The sequence below is a fragment of the Suricata suricatta genome, chromosome 14, assembly GCF_006229205.1.
Source record: "Suricata suricatta isolate VVHF042 chromosome 14, meerkat_22Aug2017_6uvM2_HiC, whole genome shotgun sequence".
Taxonomy (NCBI): Eukaryota; Metazoa; Chordata; class Mammalia; order Carnivora; family Herpestidae; genus Suricata; species Suricata suricatta.
Window position 1 is genome coordinate 82,115,156 of NC_043713.1, and position 23,670 is coordinate 82,138,825.

At 48.8% G+C, this 23,670-nt stretch overlaps 1 protein-coding gene across 5 annotated transcripts in view; it reads right to left on the reverse strand.

Moving 5' to 3' along the window:
* CAMKK2 (calcium/calmodulin dependent protein kinase kinase 2) overlaps positions 1–22,961 on the reverse strand; it is a 42,904-nt gene extending 19,943 nt beyond the window's left edge. For 2 of the 5 annotated variants that reach the window (XM_029922825.1, XM_029922824.1), the window contains exons 1-7: positions 22,877–22,950; positions 11,662–12,155; positions 7,180–7,227; positions 6,448–6,501; positions 5,687–5,738; positions 5,201–5,334; positions 2,757–2,793 (exon numbers count right to left, since the gene is read on the reverse strand). In XM_029922825.1, the coding sequence (XP_029778685.1) occupies positions 2,757–2,793; positions 5,201–5,334; positions 5,687–5,738; positions 6,448–6,501; positions 7,180–7,227; positions 11,662–12,114 (778 nt within the window). In that variant the 5' untranslated portion in view covers positions 12,115–12,155; positions 22,877–22,950. Of the gene's footprint in view, positions 1–2,756; positions 2,794–5,200; positions 5,335–5,686; positions 5,739–6,447; positions 6,502–7,179; positions 7,228–11,661; positions 12,156–22,876 lie in introns of all 5 variants that reach the window. The other 3 variants (XM_029922826.1, XM_029922828.1, XM_029922827.1) reach the window with 2 other exon arrangements.
* Between the last annotated feature and the right edge of the window lie 709 nt (positions 22,962–23,670).

Sequence of the window (23,670 nt, forward strand, 5' to 3'; positions counted from 1 at the left end):
GTCTGTGCCTGGAAACTAAAAAATAACCATGTCAGTATTTTCACTAGAATCGCATACCCAAAGTCAGGCTGGCTCCTTTCTACACCGCTGCCTCAATAAGAAAAAAACTCTGTCCATGAAGCTGCTGGTTCAAATGGCTTAGGAAATTCCTCTTTCAAGCTTGGGTCAGGTCCTTTTTATACTCATTCAACTCTGCTCAACCGCCCCCCCCCCCCACCCCGCCATGGCTCACTCCTGGCTCACAGTAAAAGGCAAAATCTTACAATGGTATAAAATGTCCTCTGCCATCTGGTCCCCACTGCCCTGCACAAATGTCACCTTGGCGAAGCATCTAAAGGAGCCACCCTATTTCCCAGTCCCCCAAACTGGAACTCTGGGTTCCCCTGATCCTGCTTGGGTTTGCTTTTTTCCATGGTGTTGTCCCCTTCGCAGGTGAAGCATAAGATTTATACTGAGGGTGTCTGTCTGTCCTGATGGGAGTGATAAAGTGCCCCGAGGGCAGGGTGTTCTTTTTTTTTCTGATAAACCTAGAACAGGGCCTGACAAATTATGTTTGTTGAATGAACAACCAAACTCCTCAGAAATAGGCAAAAGCCATGTGGAGTCACATCAGGAGCTCCAAGTGAGCAAGTTGTGCTGAGAATGCCATTCTGGGCCAAAAATTACCTTTTACGTTTTAGGATTTCTGCTATAGCTCCCCAAACTTCACTTATTTGCCTAATATGTTTACCACATAAACTATTATTTGTTTCATGTTTTTCTTTAAATGACTCAGTTTTAAAAATTTGAGCCTTATCCTGGATAATGACATCCGTGAAATTACGAGTTATTGTGCTGCTCTAGTTTTTCCTATAAAATAGTAAATTAAGTCTAAAAAGGTTTTTTAAGTATCCATCCATGTATCACCTAGAATCATCTCATAAATTTAAAGTGGTGATGGTATGGCCATCTGCAACTGCAGCTCAGGTCATGACCTCATGGTTTGTGGGTTCAAGTCCTGCATCGGATCTCTGCTGTCAGGGCAGAGCCCGCTTAGGATCCACTGACCCCCTCTCTGTGCCCCTCCCCTGTTCATTCTCTCTCTCTCTCAAAATAAATTAACTTAAAAAAAAACAATAAAGTGGTGATGGTACCACATTTTGAGAAATCTTGCAGTCTCTATTGTCCACAGTTTAATAATGTTGTTTAAATGTTAAAAATGTTTCTCACATAACTTTTTAAAGTTAACATCTGATGTTATTTACTGTGTAGCCTCTAACTTGTTTCTAACAGAAGGTATTAAAAGTTCTAAGATCTGAACATGGACTGTACACTAGATGCTCTTAGGGAACGGAAGTTAACTTTTTCAGACCTAATAACGGCAGTATGACCACAGAGGAGAATGATCTTATGGGAGATGCACACTGAAGTATTTAGAGGCTTCAATGTCAAGATGTCTGCTAATTTACTTTTTGGATAGTTCAGAAAGAAAACAAAAAAAGGATGGGTGTGTGGCTAAACTGATAAAGCAAACATGACAAAAAATTATTAACTGCTGATTCAGGGTAGAAGATATGCAGGCATTCACTGAACTGGTTTTTCAGCTCTTCTGAAGGCTTATCATTTTTTATAACAAAAACCTGGAAAGGGGAAGAGGAGGGGGAGTGAAAAATAAAATGTCCTAAGCTACAACATTCTCTTGAACTGAACCATGGCAACTACTTGAGGAGACAGTTCTGAGCTCTGTTTGCAAACCAGACCCCTTCAAACGAGACCCCAGGTGATCCATCGCTCCTGTGCAACAAAAGATTATCCCAGGATCATCCAGGAGACTTCTGGATTCCAGGCCAGCCTCGGTCATGGCCACTCCCCTCACCCCCTGGACATCCCTCCCAGCTGCCATCTGTACCCACTTGAAATGCACAGGCTCATGTGAACACCCGCACAAGCCACGTGGCAAGGACATGTAACCTGTTGATCATGCGTTCCTGGGCCCGACAGTCTGCTGTCCAGTTTTGAATTAGTCCTGCCCTTCCTTCCTTCATCAGTACCTACAGTCAGGGCTGCCCCATTTCCTCACCAGCTTCTAAAAATCAAGTCTCTGAGGACATGCCTGAGTCCTTCCATTTCTTTGTGCAGTGCCCTCCAAGCCTCCATACGCCCCACTGGGGACTCTCAGGCTCTCTACCCCCCTCCCCACCCCCTCTCCCTGGTTTACTCTGCCCCTCCCCTGTTTTTCTCAAACACACTGAGCTCTCACCAGCCTCAGAGCCTTTGCATTTGCTGTTCCCTATGCCTGGAATGCTCTTCCCCAGATGCAACCTGACTGTGTCCTTGACATTCAGGTGCCAAGTCATCACCTCCTATGTGAAGTGGCCCCTAAGTTCCTCTCTCTCAAGTCATCCTCTTTAACCTTCTTCAGAAGATCTATCTGAAGTTAACTGGTTTATCTAGTTGTTGACTAATCTGTCTTCCCTGACTAAAATGGAAGCTTCTAAAGAGCAGAAGCCTCATCTTTCTCACTCACCAGTGCATCCTAAGAGCCTTGAACCAGCATTAGCAGGTGCTCAATAAATATTTGCAAATGAATAAACAGGGCCTCCTAAGTCCCAGCAAGCGCTCCCTTCCACCTCCTGCTTCAAAGCAAGGAGGCAGCCTCAGCCTCAGCGGGAAAGGGGAAGCTGTCTGTCCTTGGTGGGAGATGCCAGGGGCAGGGGCTGCTCAAAGGCAGGTGCAGCTGCCTGAGCATGGGCAGCAGAAGGCAAGGGCTCTCTTACCCATGTACAGATGGTCCTCATTGGGGTCATCCAGGACCTATTGGCACAGCCACACGGAACAGGCCGCAAACACAGAGCAGGGGAGAGGAACAGAGAGAAATGATATGAGGCAGTGGGGAAGAGCAGCATCCACATGACTGCATTTGCCAACAGGAGGGCTGCGCTTTCCACTGGCTTTCCTGGTTGGGACGAAGGCACAGGAAAAAACCCAGTGTGTGCAATCCAAATGGCCATCTGGAAAATAAACACCTTCTAGCCCAATCCTCAAGGGTCCAAAACACCCAGAAAGGAAGCTACAAAAAGGAGAGGAAAAAGTCCTCCCATGGGGATTGGGGGCACCTGGCTGGTTCAGTTGGTAGAGCATGCAACTCTTAATCTTGGGGTCATGAGTTTGAGCCCCACGTTGGGAGTAGTAAATTACTTTTAAAAAAATTGTTTTTAATTTCTCTCCAAGAAAATATCTCCGCTTCAATAAGAATCCACCTGTCTCTTAGGAGACAACAAACTGATCCACAGGGTGAAAATTCGAATTCTGTCTGGGCTCTTCCGACTCTTCCACAAAGACCTCCTGCCCCCGCAGAAAAAGACATCACCCTGCCCGGAAATGCCATGGCATGTTCTCTCTGTCCTCCTCTAAGGGCCATCCTGCTTTCACCTGTCACTGATTTCTATATTCCTCCCTCTCTGCAAAGGGCTGTATCCACCTCATTTGCCTCTGTGGTGCCCTGTACAGGACAAGGCACATAGTAGGTACTCAGGAAATGTCTGATGCATGGACAAACAGGCAGGCTGGCAACAGCCTTGGATGAAGAGGTCAGATGCCACAAGGCAGTAGGGAGAAGGGAGATCCTGCCAGGACCCAGAGCCCCTCACTAAACAGGTGTCTTCGGGCTTCCTCTAAGATGGGTGATTCAAGCATCAGTGAATTGATCCTGTGAGACAGTGTGACAAGTGCTGGTGGCCTGCAGCCACCATCTCTCTCCTTCGAGAAGGCACAAAGGCAGGCTCCTTGGCTGGACTGATCCTCCGGCCTCTCCCCACATCATCCTCACCTTCCCCAGCCGACCAACACCCACAGGACAAGAGCCCTGAGAAAGAGTGTGCCTAGGCAGAAGCCCAGGGCAGCCAGCCTGGAGCCCGGAGCCCTACCCTGTGAGAGGAGCCAGACTGAAGGCCTGGCCTACCTAGAGCTCTGCACTTGACAAGCCCCAGGCAAAGCACCGCTGCTAACCCTCACACCCACCAAAGGTAGGTCTGTACCCCCAAACAGAGGCCACCAACCCTTTGCACATGCTGTTCCTTCCTCTGTGATGCCCTTCGCTGTCCTTTCCCTGTTGTCTCCTTCCAGGGAACTACCGGAATCATCTCAAACATCTCTTCCCTTGAGAAGCCTTCCTCAGCCATCTGGGTTGGCTGGCTGCTCGCACCCCACGCTCACAAGCACTGTGAACATGTGTCCAGTCACACAGTTTATCACGTGCTGTTTAGAAGTCCTGTCATCTAGACCACAGGTGCTTCAAACGTGTCTTGGGGACTCCTAGGGAGCCCCAAGATGTTTTCCTGGAGTTCACGAGGTCAAAACTGTTTTCACTCTAAAACTAAGATAACATTTGCTCTTTCCACTCTCATTCTCTACTAGTAGAGAAACCAGGAACCACATCACATGCGAGGTCACAACAGGCTGAATGCAGGAGCAGATATGAGAATTCAGCCATCTGCTGTTAAGCCACACATAGAGAACAAAAATTTGCAAAAATGTAAAACTATGCCACTCTTCTCACTACAGTTTTTCAGAAAATATAGATCCTTTCATAAAAAATATTGTTACATAATGGAGTTATTGTTATTTTTAAATGAATTGATAAATAATTTTTAAACTTCTCAGTTTTAAATTCTAATGTGGCAAATAATAATAAATACAACCCACATAAGCAAACCTTTTTTGGGGTCTTCAATAATTTTGAAGAACATACAGGAATCCTAAGACCAAAAACTCTGAGAACTGCTGATCTAGAACAGAAGATGGCAAATACAGCATGCAAGCCAAATCTGGCGGTCTGCCTGTTTTTGTAAATAAACTTTTATTGGAACACAACCACACTCATTTGTTTACATGTATAGGGCTGCTTTTATGCTAAAATTATATATATATAGGTTCCAAGGAGAAAGAAATGGGTAAAGGGCAAGTTTCAGTATCCCTCTGACCCTCAATTCCTTAATCTAGAAAATGGGAGTAATAAATAGTCTTAGGGAAGGGTGAGAATAATACGGAAGAATAGCAGTAAAGGAGCCTGGAGCAGTAACTGGTACTCAGCCTTGCAATAAGCTGTTAAATGTGGCGTGGCTCTCCCTAGAAACTAGTGGTGTGCCATTCAGGTAATAACTAGAGCTGGGTCTGGACCATCACCACTTCTGCCTCCCTCCTCCCTGGCCCCCCAGCTCACCTCCACCAGCTTCACCACATTGGGGTGGTCCAGCTTCTTGAGGATGGCAATTTCCTGGTACACCTGTTCAATGGGGCCCCTAGGCTGGATGCAGCCTCCTGGGGCTGGCCGGGTGCCTCGGGGCGGGGGGCGACCTGGAGGAAACACAGGGTCAGGGCAAAGAGCTTTTCCCCTGTAGATGGCAGCTGAAGATGGGGCAACCCAAGTTGGGGGTGGGGTGGGCAGGTCGTGGCAGAGTGAAGTGGCTGATGCCACCAGGGGCCTTAAGCAGCCTGCTTCTCATCTGCCTCCTCTGCTGCTGGAAGTAAGTGAGGCTGGAGACCCAACCCCCTTGTGCAGCCTTCTGTGAATCCCTTCCTTCCTGCCCCATGCCCCAGTGACAGGAGTCTTTGGGGCATCTACCTGTAGGGACACCATTCAACGGGATCTTCTCTGTCTTGCCCCAGCCCTGCACCTACGAACAAAGGTCTGGCCCACCAAACTCACGTGGAAAGCCTGCCTGTCGGATCAGCTTCTTTTTTGACAGTACCTTCATCGCCTGTGGGAGGCAAGACCCCATATCTTGGTTAAAATGGAGAGGAGGGGAGAGGGAGAGTTCCTTCTACTCCTAGGCCTGCCAAAGCTCTTGGGGCCCTGGTGGCCTCAAGACAATGTAGTGAGTGCCTCGTCATCGGAGTGGGTCAAGCAGTTGCAGGCGGAGGCTGAACTGCCAGCATCCCCCTCAGTCCTGAGAGTGCTTCCAAGGCTCCAGGTCCGCTCTCTGACTGGGACCATGAGCCTTGGGACTCGCTACAACTAAATCAAGACATGAGTGAGGTGGAGTGATGGAAGAGGGGCTGGCTGTTTTACACATGGGGAAACTGAGGCTCGGGTATGATGTCACTTGGCCAAGAATACACAGTTGGCAAATCGGAGAGCCAGAATTTCAACCCAAATTGGACTGACTTCCAAAGGCGGACAAGGGCAGTCTGCCTCACTACGACCTGGTTCTTGGTGCTGTGAAGCCCAGAGTAAGGATAGGAGACATTTGCTGAATTTAGCCATTTTCTTTCTAAGCCGATCACTTCGCCTCCCCATTTCCTCATCCATATAATGGGAACATCACTGCCTCTCTAAGACACAAAATGAAATGACCTAAGGATAAAACCAGACAACAGCAAAGAAAATCTTTCGGGAAGCTAAGTTCTAGAAAGGTGGGTTTTGCTTTGGACAAGGATAGGGATGGGGAGGGGGATGTGGATACTTACATAATAGGTATTGTCATTTTCATTGTAGGCCAACTTGACCACGCCATAGGAGCCCTGGATAAAGGGAGATGGCCGTGACATACTATCCAGAAGTTATGATCTGCAAAATGAGGACCCTAAGACAGGGGCTGAAAACCAGCAACTGACTGCCAAGTCTGTTATGCAATTATATTTTTGCTGCATCTGCAGTTTTTAGAAAGTTTGACTGAGTTGCCAACATTTAAAACCAGAAAGATCAGATATAAAAATCTAGATTCTCAGCTCCTTTAGGAAAAAATCTAAAGATCTGGCCATGTGGACCCACAATCACTTCCACGTGCTGACAGTTTCCATAGTCATCTCCACTCCCTAATACCGCACACCTAGGGCTTTGTTCATTTATACTACTCACTTGCTTTCTATCAGTATTTGAATTTTCAACCCCTGAAATAATACTGCCCATTGGCTGAAATTAAAGCAAAAACAGACGTGAGAATATGTTAGGGAGAAAAACAACAACACAAATGTTGGTGATATAGAATTCCCTTAAAGCTGTCTGGGCTTCTGCAGAAACACATTAATATTATGATGTAGAAAGAAAATAAACCAGATGGCCCACTGATGACAAAACCCTCCCCCACAACTTTGCCTCCAAGGACTCCTTCCCACTCTCTGCTCCAGCAGGCTCCTTCCACCATATCCAAGACATCCTTGGTAGATTCAGAAAACCAGCCTGGCTCCTGGGATATTTACCTTTCCAATTTCATCCTTCAGTGTGTACTGATTCAGCTGTACACAATCCTGGAAAGTGAAGTAGAAACACACAGAATATGAAGTGTAAGTTTACAGCTAGATACGTTTTTCACAAAACAAACACCATGAACCAGGACGCAAATCGAGAAAGAGAGGGCGCCTGGATGGCTCAGTCATTGAGCGTCCGGCTTCAGCTTAGGTCATGATCTCACAGTTTGTGGGTTCGAGCCCTGCATCGGGCTCTGTGCTGACAGCTAGCTCAGAGCCTGGAGCCTGCTTCAGATTCTGTACCTCCCTCTCTCTCTGACCCTCCACTGTTCATGCTGTCTCTGTCTCTCAAAAATAAATAAAAGACATAAAAAATAAAAAATAAACAAATCAAGAATGAGAACATTCCCAACCCCCTGAAGCGTCTCTCAGATACTGGCCCCTCTCGAGGGTGACCACTACCCTGACCTTTAACAGCACAGATTTTGTATATTGTAAAAATATGAGGTGTCTGGGTGGCTCAGTCACTTAAGTGTCCGACTTTGGCTCAGGTCATGATCTCGCAGTTCATGAGTTCGAGCCCTGCGTCAGGCTCTTGGCTGACGGCTCAGAGCCTGGAGCCTGCTTCGGATTCTGTGTCTCCCTCTCTCTCTGTCCTTCCCTCATTCAAGCTCTGTTTCTCTTGGTGTCTCAAAAATGAATAAATGTTAAAAATATATATCTTTAAAAATGTGATCATACAGCATGTACTCTTTTAAAACCCATTTTTAAAGAGGTGTTCTTAAAACATTGATTTTAAATTAAACAAGGAATCCTATATAAGGACTATGTTGTCCTATAAAAACAAAGTAACACAAGTGGAGAAAATCCAAGTGACTGAAGGGCAGGGAATGGTTTCTTAACAAGATTTCTTACAGATTCTTTTTGTACAAAAAGTACCAAAAACTCCTTAATAACAACACCCTAATTTAAAAATGGGCATAGGGTGCCTGGGTGATTCAGTAAGTTGGGGGGCTGACTTCGGCTCAGGTCATGATCTTGCAGTTTGAGAGTTCAAGCCCCATGTCGGACTCTGTGCTGACAGCTCAGAGCCTGGAGCCTGCTTTGGATTCTGGTCTCCCTCCTTCTCTCTCTCTCTCTCTCTCAAAAATAAACATTAAAATATTTAATTAAAAAAATAATAAAATGGGCAAAAGACTTGAAAAGACAGTTCTCCAAAGAAGATCTACAAATGATCTGTAAGCACATGAAAAGAGGCTCAAAAAAAAAGAAGAGGCTTAATAATATCATGAATCATTGGGGAAATGTAAATTAACACCATACCCATTAGACTGGCTAAAATCCAAGACTGACTCTACCAAGTGTTGTCAGAATGTAGGGCATGCAGAACCTTTACACAATGCTGGTAGGAAGTTAAAATGGTGCAGCCTGTTTGGAAAGCAAGCGGGCAGTTTCTTAACAAACACCTCCTCTACAATATTCTGCTCTTAACTTTATCCAAGAGATGTGAAAACTTGTGTCTGTGCAGACTTGTATACAAATGTTCGAAACAGCTTTATTGGTAATAGTCAAATACTGGAAACAGCCCAAGCATCCACTGACAGGTAACTGGATAAACAGTGGTCCATTGCAGACAGTGGAATGTTAGTTAGCAACAAAAAGGAAGCACGCATCAATACAAACAAACCTCGAAATTGTTACCCCGTCAAAGAAGCTAAGCCAAAAGAAACAAAAAAGAGTATATACTAAATAATTCCACTTACAGAAAATTCTTGAACTTGCAAACTAATCTGATAAAGAGCAAGTCAGTAGTGACCTGGGAAAGGGGAAGAGGGGGGAGGGGTGTGTTGTCGGGTGTGCTGGAAGTGAAATGTCTGTGATCTTGACCGGGGTGATGGTTTTAGAGATGTATGCATGTATCAAAACTGATCAAATTGTACATGTGAAATACATGTGGTTTGTTTTACTTCAATTACACCTCAATATATATAGGGGGAAATATTAAGTGAAAAAAGAATAAAACTGGGTACAGAAACATGATAGAATATAAATCTTCCAGTGTTGCACATAAGCCCAACACTTCCCTTGAACCCTGCCACCCCGATTCTAACCCTTTCCCCAAACCTTGGTATCAGTTTGGTATATAAACTTCTAGGCCGTTTTCTATGTACACGCACGTATCCATGCACCTGTATACAATACAGAGCATTGTTTTGGAATAGGGCTTTGGGAAGGCAAAAATGATGTCACACTAAATCACTTCTCAACCTCTTTTCTCACTCAACAACATCACTGGAAACAGTTCCAGATCAGAGTGTACACACAGAGCTGCATCATTTGACCTGCGGGATAGCACTCCATAGCCTGTTTCTTTCCAGTGTTGATTTCATTCCCCCGAGTTCTGAAGGGATGTGACAGGCAGACGTGGGGTCCTGCAGAGCTGTCCTAAGGGGCCCCACTGCCCCCTAAGCCAAGCCCCACATGCTGCTGAATTCATCTTCCAAGATTCCACTCTGATCACATCAGCCCCTGATGCTTCCAAGGTCAAGCCTGACCCTATTCCTCTGACCTTGGCAGAGTCACCTCGTTGCCCACCAGACACCAGCCTGCTCTTTCTTCCTTATAAAATGGACAGCTTGGTGGCAATGGCCCAGGCTGGAAAACTGCATTTTTCAGCCTTCCTTACAGCTAGGGGTAGCTACATGGCCAGAAGGAGGTAGGCAGAAGTTGTTGGGCTGAGCTCCCGGGGAAGAGGACAGACTTGGGAGGCAAACACCTTTTCCTCTTCTCCTCTGCTCGTTCTTCCTGTCTGGAATGGAGCTGTGAGGGTTATAGTCACAGCAGCCATCTTTAGACAGTAAGGTTTAATTTTTTTTAATGTTTTTTATTTATTTTTGAGAGACAGAGACAGTGTGAGCAGGGGAGGGTCAGAGAGAGAGGGAGACACAGAATCCAAAGCAGGGTCCAGGCTCTGAGCTGTCAGCACAGAGGCCAACGCCGGGCTCCAACCCACAAACCATGAGATCACAACTTGAGCCAAAGCCGGACGCTTAGCCGACTGAGCCACCCAAGCGCCCTGACAGTAAGGTTTTAGGGACAACAGAATCCCCACACTGGTCCCACTCCTCCAGATATAGTTTACCTGATAGCAAGGCCTATTATGTTAAAGCCACTATTGTTGTGGTGAAGGGGGGCTTGTCTCTGTTTCTCTAAGCTGACTCAACTCTAACTGAAATAAAGCCAAACTCTCCCTCTAGCCCTGTTGCCACGGTGCCCCACACATGGGCCCCATTCTTTAGTTGGCTGAACCCCTGACTGCCCTTTCCCCCACATCCTGTCTTCTGCCTCTGGGCCTCTGCTCACACTGTGCATTCCTCCTGCAGGGAACTCTCTGTGTGTACCCCTCTCCAATCACAAAGTCCTACCTCGCCCTCAAAATACAGTCCAATATCAGTCCCTTTGGAAACCCATTCTCCATGTCCACGCTTCTCCCAATTAAATTCGATCATTCCTTCAACAAATATTTTTGTGCTCCTACTATGTGCCAGGTACTAGGTGCTGGGGAACATGACAGTGGACAGTACTGTTCCTCCTGAGCTTAGACTCCAGCTGGCAGACAGGCCAAAAACAACTCAACACACACACACAATTAGATGGTAAATGAACACTCTGACTATAGGGCGACAGGGGAGGGAGGGGCTGCAGCCTGAGGCTGCTTACAGACGTGGTCAGAGAGGCCCTTCGGAGGAGACATCTGAGTTGAAACTTGGCTATCAGAGGTAGACGGCCTTGTGGAGAGGAGAGCGAGAGTTTCCAAGCAGAGAGGACAGCAGGCCCTAATGGAGGGAGGGAGTGTGGATGCGTGGGGAATATAAGAAGGCAGTGCGGATGGAGCCCTGTGAGTCCGCAGCAGAAAGGCAGGAGATGGGGCTGGAGAAGGGGCAGGGGCAGAACTCGCAGGGCCAGGTGAGCCCTGATGAGGCTCCAGTTCTAACTCCCAGAAGTTTCCGTACGGACATGAAAAATGAGAGATGCACATACAGTGCCGAGGGTAGCACCTGCTGCCCCACTGCTAGGCCATGAGGCCCCTCACTGACCCCCATCCCCAGTACAACTCCCAACCACCAGCACCTGCATCTCCCCTAGAGGCTCTCTGTGGCCCCAAAGCTGCTCTGTCCACTTTCAGGGCAGGTGACCTGCCCCCCAGCAGCCCTCACTAAGAGCAGGTGTAAAAGGCTCAGCTCCCTTGGCCCTCAAGTGGGATACAGAAATTCTGAGGTATGGAATGTTCTACACTGTCTAAAAGGGTCCCCCAAAGATGGAGCCCATTTCCCATGGTGGCAACCAGCTACATCATGCACCCTTTCTTGACCCCTTTCTCTCTGCTCTCACTTCCCACCCCCACCTGGGTCTCCCAGGGGTCACCTCCCAAATCACTGTCTGTGGTAACCCCACCTCATACAGGTCCCCCACCGGCTGGGCCAGCGCACATACCTGCAAGCCAGTGATGGACACGTGGTGGGACTCCACCGTGGGCCTCCGGGGCAGCCTCGGCGACGACTGCGGGGAGCCCACGGGTGAGTGGGGCAGGGCGGGGGGGACGCAGCGTCCGTTCGCGTCCAGCTGGGACCGCTCCTGCAGAGAGAGCTTGCGCCCGCAGAGCTGGGGCCGAGCCTGGGACCCAGAGGCGGAGGCGTCGAGGGGCACCTCTCGGCCATCAGCCTCCAGGGGCCGGCCCCGGGCCAGGTCGCAATCCACCGCGCAGCCCGGCTCACAGTCGGTGACCACGATGAAGGACTCCATGCCCAGGCGGATGCTCAGGGACGAGAGGCCCTGCAGGGCCTCACAGGGCTTCTGGCCTTCGCTGCCGCTGCTGCCCGCACCCCCCAGCTCATCCTGGAGGACGGCCCGGTCGCTGCTGGGCTGGCTAGAGATGCATGATGACATGGTGCGTGTGCCCGGGCACTCCCATCCGGCAGCAGCGCCACCTGTGAAGAGAGGAAGGGTCAGTGGCACCCTGCGGCTGGGGCCTCCTTCCTGCCTCCAGGTGACATCCTAAAAAATCTTGCAAAACATCATGCGATGTGATCTCTGAGTCTAGCCAGAGGAGCATACTCCACACTTCCTTATTGGAAAAGCCCCTCCTCACACACGTATGAATCCCAAACTCTCCCTGGAGGAACAAAGTAGGAGAAAACCCAAAACAGAGGACGCATGCACTCTACAGCAGTGGAAGCTACTTCCAACTCAAGCCAATTGTTGCTAAACTAGAATTTGGGCCTAGAATTGCTTGTTCCCTCCATCACCACCACCATCTTATTATTATTATTATTAAAGAGAAGCTCTGAACCTACACATCAGATGAGGCCTCTTGATTCTTTTAACAAAAATTTTTTTTAACATTTACTTATTTTTGAGAGACAAAAAGAGACAGATCATGAGCAGGGGAGGGGCAGAGAGAGAGGGACACACAGAATCGGAAGCAGCTCCAGGCTCTGAGCTGCCAGCACAGAGCCCAGACACAGGGCTCGAACCCACAAACCTGACCTGAGCCAAAGTCAGATGCCCAACCGACTGAGCCACCCAGGCGTCCCTCTTGATTCTTTTTTTAATTAGCAATTATTTCAAGTATTTTTAAATGCTGACCAGCCAAATGAAACACTTACTCATGACCAGTCTAAGCTGTATGACTTCACAATGGCGACGATTCAGACAGCACTTCACCGTTTACAGAACACCTTCTGCACGTCTACATCATCTCACAAGCACCCTATGTTTGCTGCTACATTCCCATTTTGTACATGGGAAAATTGAGGCTTGAGAGAAAGAAAGGGATTTGTTTAAGCAAAGCCCACTGGCACAGCAGTCCGGTCTCCTGGGCTGGCCTCAGGCCAACTGAGGAGCAGGGGTCGAAGGTCACACCAGAGGAAGGAAAGGAACCCCAGAGAGGGGGCCAGACAGCTTGTGTTGTCTGAGAGAGCCAAGTTCAACATATCTATTATCTAATGTTGTCTTAGTTCGCCCGCTGGTTGGTGCCCGCCAGGCAGAAGGCAAACATGAAGCGAAAAGATTAGCATCAGGGCGCCTGGCTGGTTCAGTCGGTAGAGCATGTGCCTCTTGATTGCCAGGTTGTGAGTTCAAGCCTCATGATGGGTGTTTAAAAAAAAGGTTGACATCAAACAGCTAGGTGGTTCCTCACAAAACTAAACAGACATTTATCACATGACCCAGCAATTCTGCTTCTAGGTAAATACTCAAATAGCTCTATTCACAATAGCCAACAGGGAAAACAACCACATGCCCACAAACAGATGAAGGGATAAGCGGGATGTGGTCGATCCACACAATGGAACACGATTCAGCCATAAAAGGAATGAAATACTGATACATGCTACAGTCTAGATGAACCTTGAAAACATCATGCGAAGTGAAGGAAGCCAGACCCCAAAAGGTCACATATGTATAATTCTCTTTATTTGAAATTTCTAGAATAGGCAAATCCATAGGAAACAGAAAATAGATTCACGATGGCCTAGGACTGCCAAGGTACTGGGGAGTGGCTGCCAGTGGGCAGAGGGTCTCCTGGAAGCTGCACGCGACCTGGAATTAAACAGAGGCCGTGTCTGTACAACACCGTCATCGTGATAAGTACCACTGAAGTGTTCATTTTTAAATGGTTAAGTTCATATTAGGTGAATTAAAAAAGGGCTGACACTTCTTTAGACTGTCAATTCCTCCTGTCTCTGGGACAGAATATTAACCTTTGGTTCATGTGTTTGACAAATTCTGCTGGACAAATGTCACAGGTGCCACTAGAATTCAGAGAGTACATCCATGGATGTTAATGGTGGTGACTCTCCATATCGATCACCCACATCATGAAGATGCCGGGCCAACGGTGCTGAGCAGAGAGATGTTATGAATGAATGAAAGGGTATCTCTTGATGACGGTGGCAGTGAGGGGACAGAGAGGAAGGTGTAGGTGGGAGTGGAGGAGTTGGATGAGAGGCTGAAAAATGCCACTTGCCCTCTTAGGACAGTCCTGTAAGAAGTATTTATGGAACAGCTTCTGTGTCAGGCAATCTGGACAGTGACGCAGGCAGATGGGAGCCCTGCCCTGGTGGAGCAGGAAAGACCAATGAGGAAAGCACTAACAAAATCACCGCAGCAGCCTAGCCCAGACACAGGGATGGTTTATGAACACAGAGTTCACAATAAAAGATCAACAAAGAAACCTATCATATGACAAGCTGCTCAGTCTTAGAGTATGGAAAGTATGAATTTAAACTACAATGACATGGTTTGATAGGTCCTCAAAAAATTAATTGTAGAATTACCATATCACCCAGCAATTCCTCTCCCAGGTGTGTACCTAAAAGAATTAAGAGTAGCGATCCAGGGGCGCCGGGATGGCTCAGTCTGTTAAGCATCCAACTTTGGCTCAAGTCATAGTCTCGCAGTTCGTGAATTCAAACCCTGCATCGGGCTCTGTGCTGACAGCTCAGAGCCTGGAGGCTCCTTCAGAATATGTGTCTCTTCTCTCTCTCTGCCCCTCCCCTGATCATGCTCACTCTCTCTCAAAAATAAACAAACATTAAAAAGAAAAAAGAGAAGGGACCCAGGGGCACCTGGGTGGCTCAGTCGGTTAAGCATCTGACTTTGGCTCAGGTCATGATCTCATGGTTCGTGAGTTCAAGCCCCATGTCAGTTTCTGACAGCTCAGAGCCTGGAGCCTGCTTTAGTTCCGTGTCTCTCTCTCTCTGTCTGCCCCTCCCCTGCTTTCTCTCTCTAAAAATACATAAACATTTTAAAAAATTAAAAGAAGTGACTCTACACAGCCTACTACGAATTAGCTTCACAACACACTGTTACATGGAAAAAAACAAAGCATTAGCATGCTGTTTTGGAGTAAGAGGGAAAAAGGCCATACATGTGAAAATAACTGTATATGCGATAGCATATTTCTAGAAAGGTACATAAGAAAATGGTAACACTGGCCTCAAGAAAAAATGACTAGTTTGCAGAAGCAGGGGGACAGGGTAGGAAGGACTAAACTTTTCCCTGGGTCCCATGCACAAATAGTAACTCTGCAGAAATGAATTCTTAAAAGAAAGAAGACAGCTGTGACCATGACAGGAGTTGGGATAATAAACCTAGAGGCTGAGGCAGGGGGAGGGGGCAGCTGGTCCCACTCCTATTCCTCTGTCCCATTCTTACTGTGTCTGAGAAAGAAATCCTAAACTATGGTCCTGTCTCGGCTTCCCTATCAATAAAAGAATCCAACCCAAGTTCAAGGTCCTCTGTGGCCCAGCTTGTTGTGTTGAGTGTTTCCCCAGGAAAAGAAAAGCAGGGCCTCTGAAGTTCAACTGCCTGGGTTCACCACACACAAATGACTTAGCCCCCCCTCAGCCTCGGTTTTCTTGTCTATAAAATGGGTGGTCACCCATTAGTCAGGAGGAGTAAATGAGCTAAGCGCTCAGTATCATGTCTGCTACCTGGTTAAGTGCCCAAAAAGCTAAACTTTCAACTACCTACTGAATGCCTACTAGGCTGGGTTTGGCCAGTTGGGTTCCAGAATGTTCCTAAGAGCTACTGAGGCCGAAATGAGCCAGCCTGCTCTTGTGTGGGTGCCATGGCCCTCACACGGCAGGGGAGCAGAGCAGCTGCGGTGGCCTGTCCTCCCTCCCAGGGCCACCTCTGACAGGTCTGCAGCATTCCTGAAAAGAGAACTGGTCTGGCAGCACCTGAGAAAGTTAATGGAGATTTTTTTTTTTCTTGCCAAGAGAAAAACAATTGCTTATCGATCTTCACTCCAGGCCAAGGACACCAAGCCATCTGCCCCCAGCAAAGCTGCTTTTAATCAGTCTCCTTGTCAAACTGGCATCTGGCCAGGGCCTTGGCCCTTGAGGGCTGGAGGAGGCAGGAGAAGAGAAGCGCTCCAGCTGAGATGGAGATGGGAGCCCTCTGTGCTGGAGGGGCAGGTGTGTCCAGGCCCCAGACCTCAGGGCCTCGAGGCTGCCCCCACCCCACCCCCACCCCTGTCTGCAGCAAGGCCTGATAGGCAAGCAGGTCATTCAGCCTGAGGACAGGGATCTTATACCACTGACCCCTATAGAGTTTGACTCTGACTGGCTTTGGGGACACAGACTCCACAAGGTCACATGCTCTATAAGGATCTGATGAAACCTATCAACACTCTGCCCAGGAGAGGGGAGCCTGGGTACCTCAGTTGGTTAAGCAACCTCCTCTTGATCTTGGCTCAGGTCATGATCTCACAGTTCCTTGAGTTCGAGCCCCGGCTCGGGCTCCACCCTGACAGTGCAGAGACTGCTTGGGATTCTGTCTCTCCTCTCTGCCCCTCACCTACTTGTGCTCTCTCTCAAAAATAAATAAATAAATTATAAAAAAAAAAAAAAAACACTCTGCCCAGGAGAAAAAAAATCATACAAAGACAATGGTTTGCATAACAACAGCAACAGCTAACATCCAACTGAGCACTAAGGATGTACCAAGCATGGCTCCTCCTGGTTCATGTAATCCCCACAGGCCCTCTGCAAGGGAGGGGCTGCTAAGCATGGCATTAGGGGAGGGCGAGGAGCAGAATAAGAGGACCTTTCTGAAAAACTCCTTGGGTTTGACAAAATGCCAACAGTCCTCTCCCTGGAGCCTTCTGCCCCAAACCTGGGTCCTCTCTCCCTGCCCTCAAAGGCCTCCTGGTCTCCCCAGGGCTGGCAGTGCCAAGCTCCCCCACCTCTCACGGGGTGGCTCAATAGAGCAACCAGACCCTTCCTGAAGCAGATGGACCAGGCTCGGGGCCAGGATGAAGGGAAGCACTCCTTCCTCTGCCAGGAAGCCAAGCGGCCCTGGCCTCCTGGAAGCACGTTCTCATTTCCTGGGGGCCATTTCCAACTGGCGCCTGCCCACCAAATGGAAAGTCACCACAGCGCCCAGTGTAGCAAGTAGCCAGTGTGCCAGGGACGTGTGCCCCAAACTGAAACACAGCCTGCAAGGTCCCGGGCACCATGGGACAACAAAGGGGCCTCAAATCATGATAAGGATGCTTTGCCAAGGCCAACAATGATGTCCTCCCTGGGAAAACAGCCCTAGCCAGCCACATCCTCTCTTATGTGGGGAAACTGACGCCTAGGGAGGTCCGAAAGGAAATTCACTGATCCATTTGTTCTTTCATGTAATTACTGAGGACGTACTAGGTGGTGGATAAACAAAACAGATGTGATATCTTAAAAGCACAAATGACTGTAAAAGTACAAGCAGGGAGAAACCAAGACAAGATAAAAGAACAGATCAGAATGGGGGGGTGGGTCAAGGAAGGCCTCGCTTGGGGAAATTATATTTAGGCTGAGACCCACAGGGTGAGTAGGTGCTGAGGGGGCAGGAACTTGCTCCAGGAAGAGTGAGCTCTTAGAAGTCCCCGAGGCAGGAAAGGCGTGGGAGAGCTGAGGAACAGAAAGAAGCACCACCCCACCCCTCTGGGGAAGGAGGCACGTGTGAGCGCATGCAGGCAGGGGGTGCGGAAAGGAAGCTGGAGGGGCTGGAGACAAGACCTCTGTAGGACGCTAATGGAGAACACAATGGGCAGCCCAGGGCAACGTCACAGGGACTCCATTAGGCACCTGCTATAGACTGGATTGTGCCCCCCCAAAAAGATATGCTGGAGTCCTAACCCCAGGACCTCAGAATGTAACTTGATTTGGAGAGAGGGTCTTCACAAGGGTAATCAGGTTAAAATGAGGTTACTAGGGTGGGTTCTAATCAAATATGACCAGTGTCCTTATTTTGGACCCAGGGCCACACAGGGGAGAACCCCATGAGAACAGGAAGGCAGAGGCCCAGCATTGCACGTTTAGGCCAAGGAAGGCCAAAGATTGCCAGCAAACCACCAGAAGCCAGAGAGGGACATGGAACAGGTTCTCCCTCCTGGCGCCTTCATCTAGGACTTCTGGCCTTCAGAACCGTGAGACAACACAGTTCTGCTCTTGAAGCTGCCCAGGTTGCGGTCCTTGGTCACGGCAGCCCCAGCAAACTAACGTGGCTCCCACCCACCTGGGGAAGCCCGCAGCCTCAGAGGCCACATATTCCGAAGCGGTTCTCAGCTCATGAGCACGAGACCTGGGAGGCTCAGCACGACCCGCCAACACAGCACTAAGGTTTGATGCCAGCAGGAATATTCCAATGTGGGTCTCAGCCCAGCCAAACAGTCACCAATTCAGTGACATCAACTCTTAGCAACGGCTCTCCCTGAGAACTCTTTAGTTTGGAGGCACTGGAACCATCTCCCCAGAGGCAAAGGTCCTCCCTCAGCAGAGGGATAACACTGGTGTTAGCACGCACAGGCCCCATGCCTGTCACAGTCCCTAGAGCAAAAAGGTGGCAAATGGTGATTCTCGGGTGCCATCTGGCCACCAACGTATTTTGCTTGCCCTACCCTGTGTCTAAAACTATTTGACTGAGATGTCAACATTTCAAAGTTGGGACATTTCAGATAAAAGTCATAACTTCCAGAGTCTCTTAAAGCACTAGACACTCTGACAGCACTGGGTCCATATTCTCTCCTGGCAACAACTCATTGCAGCTTTGAGCAGAAGATACGGTCAGTCCTCCCCACCCCCCCCTTGCCTCCCCAACACGGAGGACAGGCTGAGTGCCCGTCACATGCCCCCTCCTCCTTTTCCACATCTCACCCGTACAGGCCCTGCTTGGAGATGCATTGGAGGGCAGCGCTCAATTAGGGCACACATCGGTGGTCACCTGCTCCAACCATTTCGTTTCACCAGTGAGAAAGTGCACTATTCTAAGCACTATTCTAAGATGTATCATCTCATCTAACTGTCACAACGACATTAAAAGTCATGTCCAGTTATCATGCTTATTTCACTGGTGAGGAAACTGAGGCAGAGAGTCCGAGTGACTTGCCCACAATCACACCGTGCTTTGGGAAAGCACAGGTGTGAAAACAGAGGCTCCTGGAGAGGTGGGGCATGGGAGTCAGTGCACATCCCTTCTCCTGCACACGGCAAGTGCTCCTTACACTGAAGCTATTGCAAGGAAGCTTTCTGTGGCTAGCAAGTTCAAGGCCCTCAACTGGCTTGAATTTATAACAAAAATTTTTATCTCTAATCTCACCACGCTAACTTTATTCTTTTCATCCTTTAACTCTTGTCCACATGCATCACTTTTCACAATATTTAAGTTAAAGCGTGCACATAATTTTGCGTCCTTGCTTACGTATGTCACTTGTGCACACTCCCAAGGCTTTCATCATCAGTGCGCAGGGCTGCAGGTGGGGTCCCTGAGACCCAGGGAGGTGAGGCGACTTTCACAAGGCTAGAAAACCAGGAGTCCTGACCCCTGCAGCCCCGTGCGCCCGGGAGGCCAGGACGCTTACAGAGCAAGAAGCTCAGGTGTCTTCCTCCCAGGTTACTGTTTGGTCGATAACGGAGTATCACGCGGCTGCAATCCCATAGCCAGGTGCACCCTGGTGGTTCCCACCCTGACGAGCCAGAAGTGGGGACGGGTGCGTGGGTGTGGAGTGAGTGTGGGGGTATTTGGCAAAGGAAGGTAGGAACCATCTTACTTCTTTCCTCCTCTCCTACCGCATCTTTCACTGAACCACCAAAGGAAGAGACAGGGAAACAACTGGAATTTCAGTTTGTAACAAAAAGAAAAAGACCTGGACTCCAACATTCCGCAGCTTGGCAAGAAGGAGATAGAGGGGCCAGCTCGGAACCCACAAGCACCCCTGCCCTGCCCACCCATGGGACTCCTCCCTCCCTCTCTCTTCCCTGCAGTTGGAGGTGATGCTAAATCTAGTTCCCTCCCTCCGCAGCCTCCAGCACAAAGCAACCCCAGCTGGTAGGGGCAAAGAGGGGCTGGGAGCAGGCTCTGCCTCTGGGGGACCAACCCTGTCCCCCACGCCTGGACGCAGAAGACGGGAGAATTGTCTTGGATGAATCTAAATAAACCCTCTTTCCATCAGAAGTCTCAAAGACAAAAATCCCTATGCACCTTTAAAAACCCGTAAGGGAGGTGTTCTTTCTTCCACACCCCACCCCCACCCAAACCACTAGTTCCCCATTTAAACTTCTCCAGCAGAGGCTTTTCTCTGGCACCACCCATGACACCCCTCCTCCCATCCACTCACCTCCGACCTCTCGTACATGTGGGCAGATGGGCAAGACCTTGGCCTGGGGACGGCTAAGGGGGCATTTCCTTGGGGGACCATGCTCTCTCCTCTCCAGGTTGGAATTAGCATTTTTATCTCTGCAACTGCCATCTCTCAACTATTTACAGAAGCCAACGGGATAAAAAGAGACAACATAAAAATAGTTGCTCAGCAGCTTTCAGGATGGGGTGGGGGTGGGGGTACAACAGACTCTTGGAATTTTCTTGCTCTCCTTTTCAAGAGGGAAAATGCTAGAATTGTTTATCTTTTCCAAAGCACTCCCGGAGAGTTCACAGATCACTCACCTAGGAGCTCTCTGGGGACAGGGACCAAGTCCCACTGTCCCTCAGCTCCCAGGATGGGCCTTGTCACCGACACCCCCCCAAAGTGTAGGTTCAGTTCAGTGAAATATCATCAAAGTTCCAGAGCCAGCGCTAAGTGAAACACGGCGCCTCGCTCTGCCCTCTTTCCGTGCAGCCTTCCAAAAACACGAGGCAGTCAAAAAAACAAAAAACAAAACTTGGCGTTTCTCTACGCTTAACATGTTTCATAACTGAAGAAAAAAGTTCAGCAGCACCACTACCAACATGACAGAAATGGAAAACACTGGCGGCTGGATCGCTCCTTCCCCATTTTGGTCACTCACATCCCCAGCAAGGAATGCCGGGACCAGAGGTCTTCGGTAGAGCAACAGTACCAACCTCCTTTGAAATATGCCCGATTTGGGGTGATGTTGAGGAAGGAATCCAATCAGGGAAGAAAGAAAAAATAATCACTTAAAATCTTATTTTTTCAGAGAGCAAAACCATACCCTCCTGGAAAAGGGGGATTCCATTCCATGAGAAAATGGGCAGTATCTGTCAGGAAATTAAAAGGTATGTCAGGAAACAATACAGATCCCAGGGGCCTGGGCCTTGATTTTCATCTGTAAAATGGAGCCGCTGGGGCCTAGCCAGAGGGTAGCTATGGTGTCATCTTCTGTGTGAAAGCGGCTCACGCTCAACCCTCCTGAAGACAGTGCTCTCTCCTCCTCTCTGCGCTCCTAGTCAGCTGTCAAACGGGGGGAAGGGCTGAGGGGCTAGTCTTTTCTGGGCTTCCTCCCAGCTCTGTTTTTGCTAGATTTCCAATTTCCGTGGTGGGCATTTCTGGCCAAGCTGTCGGGAGACTGAGCTGACTCCACGCCCGGCCACAGGGTTAGGGCTCCATCTGTCTGGTGAGGCTTTCTCTGCTTTGTGGATTTCCTTACCCTAGAAAAAGTCTCACAAAATACAAACCGATAAGATGACATGGGGACCTACATTTAACAAATCATCGCGACTGAAGAGAACGGAACTGAATGAATCCATGCTCTCCCTGAAGATCACATGCGCAACACCTGTGCATTGACCCTGGAGGCACTGAGCTTTGGAAGGAAGCAGGATCCTTGTGGAGGAGCAGGAGGGGGCGAGCGAGATGGGAGTTCTGAAAACTCTATTCCAGTAAGCTGTTCCCCAACTGATTTCAGAGACCCTTTCTTCCATCACCCTCTTCCTACAAACAGAGGGACAAAATAATGTCATTTGCCCAGAGGTTTACTAATTGGGGACTGAGAAGGCATAGGAATGTACAAAGTGCCCTTAAGAAACCCTCGTGGTGGAAGCAACCCAAATATCCACCAACCGATGAAAGGATAAACAAAATGGGGGTCTATCCTCACAAGGGAATATTACTCAGCCATAGAAAGGAAGCACCAATGGAGTCAACTGCATGCATGGACCTTGAAAACATGATGCTCCATGAAAAAAAAAGCCAGACACAAAGGTCACATATTATTAACAGGCCAAGAAGGTGACAAGCACAACCTGAACAAAAAAAGGTCATTCCAAAAGAGAGATGCAATGTCCTTAACTTCCAGGAAAGAAGACACAGAAATAAGGGAGAAGGCCATTCCAGCACCGTGGGGCTGGGCATGCCTGAACCCCACACCCAGGGCCTGTAACCCACAGGGGAGGAGCTGACTGGAAAAGCAAAACATTGAGGGAAAAATAGCGACACAAGGCCCTCTGACCCAAAGGAAAAACTGAAACAGCATTTGCCTCACGTCTCCAGGATTGGGAAAGGAAATGGGAACTCTCTGCTTCCCTGGCCACTGGGAGGCAGCCTGCCAGGGAGAGGAAGGTTCCAAAAGACCCTAACCAAGTTACAGTACTTTGCCTCTCTGAGCCTTTCCAATAAATGGGTTCATGATGGGGTGAGGACGACTCTGACCCATGTTAAAATCTGAGCCAATATGCCTTAAAAATAGTCCTGGCCTGCCCCACCCAGTCCAGCCCTTCCTGAGATCGGTGTCTCCCCACCCAGTAGCCCATCTTGGTTCCAGGTTGAGGTTCTCAAGGAGAGAACTCTGGGTTGCTGCAGAAAGTTCCCTCAGCTAGGTCAGACCCCTCCCCTCCTACTCCCATCCAATCTCCTTTTTTTTTTTTTAAGTCCATCCCTTAAGGCTGAGCACAAAGGACACCCCTTTCGGGGAGCCTCCCGGATTCATACCAGCCAAAATAGATTCCACCAGAAGCTCCACTGCTGTTGGCTTTCCTCACTGCCACCGCACTTACTCCTCCTGGTGTTTCTCAACAGGGATGCTCGGGCATTCAGAGCAGGACAATTCTTCAAGCCTGGGATCTGGCCTGCCTGCCGGACATTTGGCATCCCCGGCTCCCACCTACCAAAGCCAGAGGCGCTCTGCATCATTCTGACAACCAAAGTCACTTCCAGACTCTTGCCAGGAAGGGAAGACCCCCCCCCCCATGGGAGCTACTGCAAAAGTATGAGGGAATATGTTTGGCTTCTAGTCCTGGGAGCAAAAGCAAGCCCAAGTCAATAAGCATCAGCTCCATGCCTGTTTAGATCAGTGTCCGCATAGACTAGTTTAGTAAACAATTGTGGGCATCTGAAAAAGCTGAAGGACTCTGCTCTAAAACCAGTGGTAAAGTGACAGGCTCTAGCTCTAGGGCCTGACATGCCTGGATTGGTTGTGTGACCTGGGGGCAAGTTACTCAACCACTCTGACCCCTCTATAAAATGAGGCTAACTCCCAGCAACGCTGCAGGATTGTTTCCACTCTTGATCTCATCTCTACAATGGGAATGAAAAATCTCTGCCTCTAGGACTTTGGAAGGCATTAAATGAGAGGATGCATGCAACCCACGAGCATAGTATTTAGGGACTCATCAAATGATGGCTATTACTTTTCATTACAAAAATACACTGTGCTCTCACCACCAATACCTGTTTCCTATGTCAGATGGGTTTAGGGTGAACAATCTGGAAGGAGATTTGAGGGC